Genomic DNA, 7,897 nt, shown 5'->3' on the forward strand with positions numbered 1-7,897 from the left:
CCTGTCTCCAAAAAACGAGAAGAAAATGCATTTAACACACCTAACCTACCTACTCATAGTTTAGCCTAGCCTACCTTAAACACTTACATTAGACTACAGCTGAGTAAATCATCTGGTAATACAGTACACTGCAGAGTATCAGATCACAAGAAAGTATCATACCACTTCCTACTGCATGCCATAGCTTTTGTGCCAACAAGAAGTCAACAAATCATTAAGTCAAACCATCACAAGTTGGGGGCCCTCTGTATATTCTGCTGAATAAAAACTCTGCAATCTGAAAGAGTAACTAGTGAGTCTCTGTCAATGCCTGCCTGAAGTTTCTATTCATACCTCAAAACCAAGTACAAATGTCACTCTCCTCTTTACCATCTCTCCCAGATTGTAATCTTTAACTCCCTTCTCAAGACTCCCACAATCCTACTTACCCACTGCATTTTAGTTAAATATCTATACATCTCTCTCACCACTAAGATACTAATTTCTTGGCACTAGAGACTTCATCTTAATTTACCTCTATTTCCCCAATGCCAGGGAACACATTCAATAAATGAAGCGTAAATGAATAAATAAAAGGGAAAACCTCATAAAAGGGAAAACCTCAATATTTGAGAGTAACTGAAAGAATAGCTCATATGATGGCTTATAAAACAGTTTTACAGATGCAATTTCATTACTACCTAAAATAATCAACTATGCAACAACGAAGTATTTTCCAGTATAGGTTCTTCTACTTAAAACAGGAGAATCATTTGAAACCGGCATATATACAACCCTACTTACAAACTAACAATTCAATAGCTTATAAAGTTATAAAGATAGGCAGACAGTGAATTTTTGAAGTCACTCATTTATGTTATGTTTGAGTTTCTGACAATAAACATATATTCCTCTGGTAATCATTAAAAAATTTTAAAGCTACTTAACAATTCCATAAAGGAAACAAAAGACGGATTATTTATCATTGTTACTTAAAAATTAAAAATAATTATTTTTCCTAAGCATCTTTGGAACATGCTTCTGCATCTGATTGACTAAAAGAGAAAATAACACCGTAAGTGGAAACAAATACAATACTGAAAGGGAAGACTAAAACCAGTTCCCCTCCCTTTACCCTGCACTGCTCCCTTCACAAACATCTTTTCTTTCCCCACTAAATAAGCAGATACCAGCTAAAGACCTTCAATTTTACAATGCCACTCCTGTTAAATTTTTCCTTAGAAAATAAATTTACCCAAAATGAGAAAAGGATAGGGGAAAAAAAGAAAAATATTCCTCCAATGTTTTTAAAACTGCATTTAAACCACCACAATATTCCATTTTTAAAAGTCTGTAAGAGTTGTATGGTTTTTTTTCCCCCTCTTTTCTGTCCTTTACAGTCCAGGCAATAATTTAACAGGAGGAAAAGACGCAAGTTATTAACTGAGATGTTTTTAATACAGAGATCAATCTCATGCTGGTAATGGTGGAGGAAAAGAAAGGAAAAGGAAAAAAAGAATGAGTAAACCACACACAAAAAAATTTAACTGAGCAAAATGTTTTCTTTGGGAATTTGGTAGTTTCGTTAAACAGCTATATAATTTCAGAAAAACAAATGTTGCCCAAAAAAGATGCTCAGATTCCTAAATACTATTTTCACATATTATCATCCTCTATCTTCAGAAGCAATTCTGTGAAGTAGGTAGGGCAGACATTATGCTCCCTACATTACAGAAAACTAGACTGAGTTCAGTTACGGTTTAAAATGAACCATAATTTCTACTCTACTACTTCACCATAAACTCATAAAGATAGAGCTGGAATAGACTTTAGTGTTCCTTTTACAGTTAATTTTCCCCATGTTACAGATGAGGAAAAGTGAAGCTCAAGAAAGTCAAATTACTAACCAAAGTTAGAGAACTGTCAGTGACAGAAAGAAGATTGGAATGCAAGTCTCTCATCTCTGGCCCAGTGCTCTTAATCCCACCACTACACAACCTGCCATGCTAGAACCTTTAAAAATGTTACAAATCTCTACATAAGTGAGAGACATTATTAGGTCTGAAAAAGGGAAGCCATATATTAAAAAAAAAAAAAAAAAAAAAGGAATTAAGCAACAAGTAAATTTCAATGTAAAGCTACCAATCACCTTCAAGACTTTTCCCTAAAATTCGCTTTTATGTGTTCTTACATCCTCCATCAAACTACAAGTTCCCTAAAATTCCCATAAATTGTAAATATTAAGCTCTCAAAATTTTTGACCGATGAAATTTAAAAAAAAAAACATTCTTCAGTAATCAAGCTCCAACTCCCCTAACAAGCATCAAAGCATATTATTGAAAATAGTAAGTTATTTTACTTAACTCTTTTTCACTGTATACGTTCATTAAAACATCATTTCCACGGTATACTTCCAATTGAAATAGAGTAAAAGGATCTGGTAGACAATCCCATGCATTAACGAAAATGTGATAACTGATTGGCAAACATGTATTATGAGGTGGAAGGTTTTTTTTTTTTTTAGGACTAAAGGAGGTTGAGAGTGAAAAGATTATGTGGTTTATAATGCAGTAAGAATGTAGACAGCATGAACCTAATAAACACATGGTGAACAGATCTTACTCACTTCTTTGGCAAGATATTTGAACAAATGTTTCAATCCCTAGCCAGCTGGGAAGATATGCCAGACTCACAGACAATTCTATAGGCTGAAAGATCCAAAATCCTATCTGATTCATTTACATGCAAAATTACACAAAGGGAGCAAACCCAAAGCTATTATTATTAAAACTAGAGCACACAGGTTTCGAGAGAGAGAGAGGAGGGAAATCATTCATTCATTTCAACCTGGCCTAACTGAAGGCCTCCAGTATCAGATAAGGCCCTAAATACTCTAGTATTGCAAAAATTACACTGTCCCTGCCCAGAGAAAATTCTCAAGCAAGGTAGGCAATGTATTTCTTAAGAAACTAAAAATATAAGGTAAGTGCTAAAATATAACGTTTCAATAAATCAAAATATTTGACATGGATATAATAATGATCACATTCAACTCATTTTAACTTTCACAAGTTCAATAATACAAGAGCCTGAAGCTTCTCAAAACAGGAAGTGAAAAAACAGTGCTTTTGAGAAAAGGCAATGAACTGGAATTACGAGAGTTCAAATGCGTAGAATTTCATTTAATCTTATTTATGAAGGTGGGATATTAAAGCTTGATTGCATTTATCCTATAAAAATGTTTAATGAATGCTTAGAAAAGGTATTTTGCTCAAATACCCAAATCACTTTTGATGTTACTCTCACTTCCTCTTTTAGAAACCATCATAACCATTTCCTCTAAACCACAATACCACAGGTCTAGTAACTTTCATAATGTTTGACTGGCTCGTTTTTTGGACAAAATTCATATAGAAATCAATTTCCAAGTTTTCTAAGCAGCATAATCTCCCCAGACAGTTCAGGTCAATGCAACCTCTAAGTAATACTCTTTAAAACTGAATTATTCCTAACCTATATAAATGTATAACCTAGGCTCCTTTGTAAATGCAGAGGGGCTTCTTTGTCATGACACTGAGCTCCTGCCACATAAAAAGTAGCAAACTGAATAAGTATGTTGCAGTTACTCTCCAGATAGCACTTGGTTTAGAGTAATCAATCCTTGCAATCAGGTGAGCAACCAGATTTTGTCCTTACCCAAAATTTATCATCATTAAGCCAGGACACTCTTTAGAATTAGTGTCTACATCAAATTGTAAAAATAAATCAATTTCACACTCAAATCCTTGGATATGAATTTCCAAAAAAAAAAAAAAAAACCTTTCTTCAGAAGCCCTCTCAACCTACAATCTATGGCTATGATTAAAAGGTAACATTCACGACATATTAAAAAGCCAACAAATATAATTATGAAGATATGACATCAAAGACACATTGGAAACTCAATGGATCTAAACTTTCCAAATATCTCTTTTTCTCTTTATCAAATTGTTTAAAACTTACCAACCTTGCTTTAAGGGGAAAGAGATTTTGTTGTTTTGTCCTAGTATAATGAATGTAACATCTGTTCTATCTTTACATGGACTTTTCTAAACTTCCAGTGGTCTTCCAACTCCTTACTGTACTGAGGACATGTAAAAGCCTTTACATGGGCTTATTAGCTATAGTTGCTCAAATTATCAGACAATGCTATAAACCAGCAGTAATTGCAACATTTCTACGGTTTTTATTTTGTACAGACACCGAACTTTAAGAAATGGTATTGGAAAATCTAACATGAGGAGGAGTACAGGGGAAAGAGTAGAAGGTTGTTATTCCAGTTCTAGTGACTCACAGCCTAGAAGCATTTCAGAAAATTGGTTCCACCCTCACTTCCCCCTCCTCTCCACCTTCAAAATGAAATAATCCCAAATCGTCAACACACTCTCAATGGCTTTTTATTTAGCAATCTGAAATAAAGTGGCAAAGTGGAGGGGATACGGGATTCATCCAATCAGCCCTTCCCTACCCACATTCCCACACCAAAAAATGGGGATGTGGGGAGTAATGCCTGTTCACTGCTGCCATCTCCGCCAGAATATGGAACGCTCAAGTTTTCCTACCCACCTACAATTTCGCCCACCCACCATCCTCCCTTTCCTACGGGCCCCGTCCTGGGGGCGGGGGTGCCGAGGAGGGGACAGTTCCCGGCTCCCAGCGGCTCCCCCACCCCATGCCGGGCCCAGCGCCGGATTCCGCCGCTGGGAGCCGGGAAATGGCTTCTCTGCCTTCGGCTGGCCGGCGAACCACCGGGAGAGGCGCCCGGGACTCCGCATTAGGCCGCGGCGCATCCAGGCGACCCCGGGCCGGGCCTGGGGCGGCGACGCCGAGATTTCTGCACCCGGAGCCGCCCGCCGCCCCCCGCCCCCACCCCATGGCCTCCCTTGCCCTTCATCCCTCCCGGGCCCGCCCGCCCCCGCCGCGGCCTCCCCGGCCCGTGCGCACCTTCTTGATGTTGTAGAGGCGGGTGAGCATGCCGACGCCCCGGTCGTTGAGGATGGTGAGCTTCTCCGCCAGCTTCTGCTGACTGGGCTGCAGCACTGAGCGCGACATGGTGGTGCCGCCGCCGCCGGCCGCCTCGCGCCCAGTCACTGGCCCGCGGCCTCCGCAGCAGCCTCTCTCGGGCCTCCTCCCCTCCCGCCCGCGACCTCCGCCTTAGGAGAGCGCGCCCATGGCCCTCGCGCCCCAATCCCGCGCCGGCACCAGAGAGGGCCGCGGCGGACGCCTCGGAGCCCCTTCTCCCGCAGCAGCCCGCGCCCCGGCAGCCTTCTGCCTTCCGCCCGCCGCCCTTCCGCCCCCACCCCCGGCGCTCTCCGCCCCAGCCCCCAACGAGCCGCCTTCCCCGGCTCCTCCACTAGGTGTGGCGGCGGCGGCGGCGGCGGCGTCTCCGGCGGCTGAGAACGAGGCCGCTTCCCGCAGCCCCGGACGGGCGCTCGGTCACCTGATCGGCAGCGCCGGCGCCCCCGCGAGGCCGGACGGGGAACAGCGGCCTGCGGGCCCTCGGCCTGGCCTCGCCGCCGCCGCCCCTCTGGCCCTGGCCCTGGCCCTGGCCCGGACTCCGCCCACTACGCCTGATGCCGGGATGGGAGTCCCAAGCGGGGACGGAGTGGGGTCGCGTTCTGTGCTCTTTTCACTTCGCCCCACACCCCTCTCCTTCAAGTTCCCAAAAGTTGCTTTTCCGCACCACCCTCCTAAAGAAACCGGCAGAAACTCTGCTGGGAGGTGGGGTGTTTTCCAGGCGAGTTACGCTTAAGAGTGGGCCGGTGGCTCCAAGCGCTTTTTCCTCCCACTGCTTGACAGGCGCTCCCCGCAGAACACAGCAGATGTGCTCCGCGAGGCGGGGATCGCCTCTGCCAGCCTCCCCAGCCGATCCTCAGTCTCCTCGCCTGGAGCTAGTTTGTGAGAGAGGAGGTCGGAAGTGAGGGTAACTCAAGTTCTTGAGATAATCACAATCTAGACTTTGTCGGCGAGGAGCACCCATCCGGAGGAGAGGCAATAGGTCCTGGCATGCGGAAGGCAAAAAATAAATGTTTGTTTAATGCATAAAGGAATCGCTCCCATTTTTTTCCAGCCTCCACCCTAAACCCCACTTCTTGGAAACACTCTTTGCCATCTCATTTTTTTTTTCTCATCAGTTTCTTCTTAGCTGCACTCCAAGGCTACTCCCTTGTCAAATGTATTAGACATGATTCCAAAAGTGAACTAATTGAGGACTTACGTAATTGGGGTGAGAAACTTCAGCCAAGAGGACTCAGACCTCTGATATTTTTGGCTTTGCCTTCTCTCGATATGTTAATCTTTTATATTATATTCGTTAATTTTAAGTGACTGACAAAATGGCCACATTCAATAAGACATTCTTAGAGTAATAAGCCAAAATTGGATTGATCAAAACACTTTCTGAAAAGGAAATTGTAATGAATAGCTTTAAAAAATATTTACTATTTACTATTCGTAAGAAGTCTTCATTTTAATATTCCAACAAGAAAGAGGGAGTGGACTGAATGGATTTAATCTAAGGAGCATTTAAAAGAGTCCTGTTCCCACCAAAAAGAGTCATAATCATACCTGCCAGTGTGCCTGAAATTCTATATACAAAGCTGCAGTACCTTGAATGGATGCTTTGTACCTAAAGAGTCTTAAAAATACAAACAATTTATAGAGATCATCTATCGAGCTATTACTAGTCATTAACTGATCAGGGAATTTAATTTATCTGGTTACTTCTCAGCCTGATAGTTAACGTTTTAATTTAGAGGAGGCAAGGTTGTGGGGCCTGGAATAGTAAGGGTAGACCTGAGAAGGGGAGGCTTCAAGGAGGGATTTGGGGTAGCCAGATAAGAAAATTTAAAGATGCTGAACATTGGGGGAAATATGCACTCTTTTAGGGAGACTACAAATAGCTAATTCTAGACACAGAATTACAGAGTGTGACCAATAAAAGATTGTCTCATTTTCTAGTTTTTAAAAACTGCTGTATAGGGAGAACAAGAAAATGACACTGTATTATAAATTTGAACACAACTCTTACTCCCCAAGAAAAACTATCATGTTGCCATATGAACTTGAATACTAGTAGCTGCTTGTAACTCAGAGAGTACCCAATAGGAGAATGCTGTAGATAGCAGTCTCATTATTCAATATTTATTGTCACTAATTTACAGACATACTGGCCCTAGACTGTAATGAAACGTATCTATTTGAGTGAAAGAGATTAGATGTAGATGAATTACAATTTTTGTCTTTCTCTAATTTTGCTTTAAAAAGAATTTTGTTATTAAGATAGTAAGTGTATGTGTATTTTTTTTTTAAACTTTTTAACTTTTTTGTAAAGACAGGGTCTCCCTATGTTGTCCAGGCTGGTCTTCAACTCCTAGGCTCAAACTCCATCACACATGTAACCCCTCACACTTTGGGAGGCCAAGGCAAGAGGATTGTTTGACGCCCAAAGTTCAAGACAAGCCTTGGCAACATAAGGAGACCCTCATATCTACAAAACTTTAAAAATTAGCCAGGGATGGTGGCGTGCCTGTGGTCCCAACTACTCTGGAGGCTGGGGTGGGATGATCACTTGAGCCCAGAAGGTAGAGGCTACAGTGAGCTGTGATCACACCTCTGTACTGCAGTCTGAGTGACAGAGCAAGAGCCTGTCTCGAAAGAAAGAAAGAAAGAAAAAGAAAGAAAGAAAGAAAGAAAGAAAGAAAGAAAGAAAGAAAGAAAGAAAGAAAGAGAGAAAGAGAGAAAGAGAGAAAGAGAGAAAGAGAGAAAGAGAGAAAGAGAGAAAGAAAGACAGGGAGGGAGGGAGGGAAAGAAAGAAGGGAGGAAGGGAGGAAGGAAGGAAGGAAAGAAAGACCGATGAGACAAAGAAAGAAAAAGAGAA

At 41.9% G+C, this 7,897-nt stretch overlaps 1 protein-coding gene across 5 annotated transcripts in view; it reads right to left on the reverse strand.

Annotated features, from left to right (window-relative positions):
- Positions 1-5,173, reverse strand: part of NCKAP1 (NCK associated protein 1) — a 110,952-nt gene extending 105,779 nt beyond the window's left edge. For 4 of the 5 annotated variants that reach the window (XM_007965564.3, XM_007965562.3, XM_038001877.2 and 1 more), the window contains exon 1: positions 4,963-5,173. In XM_007965564.3, the coding sequence (XP_007963755.1) occupies positions 4,963-5,070 (108 nt within the window). In that variant the 5' untranslated portion in view covers positions 5,071-5,173. The remainder of the gene's footprint in view (positions 1-4,962) is intronic. The other variant, XM_007965563.3, reaches the window with a different exon arrangement.
- Between the last annotated feature and the right edge of the window lie 2,724 nt (positions 5,174-7,897).

Source organism: Chlorocebus sabaeus, chromosome 10 (assembly GCF_047675955.1).
Source record: "Chlorocebus sabaeus isolate Y175 chromosome 10, mChlSab1.0.hap1, whole genome shotgun sequence".
Lineage (NCBI taxonomy): Eukaryota > Metazoa > Chordata > Mammalia > Primates > Cercopithecidae > Chlorocebus > Chlorocebus sabaeus.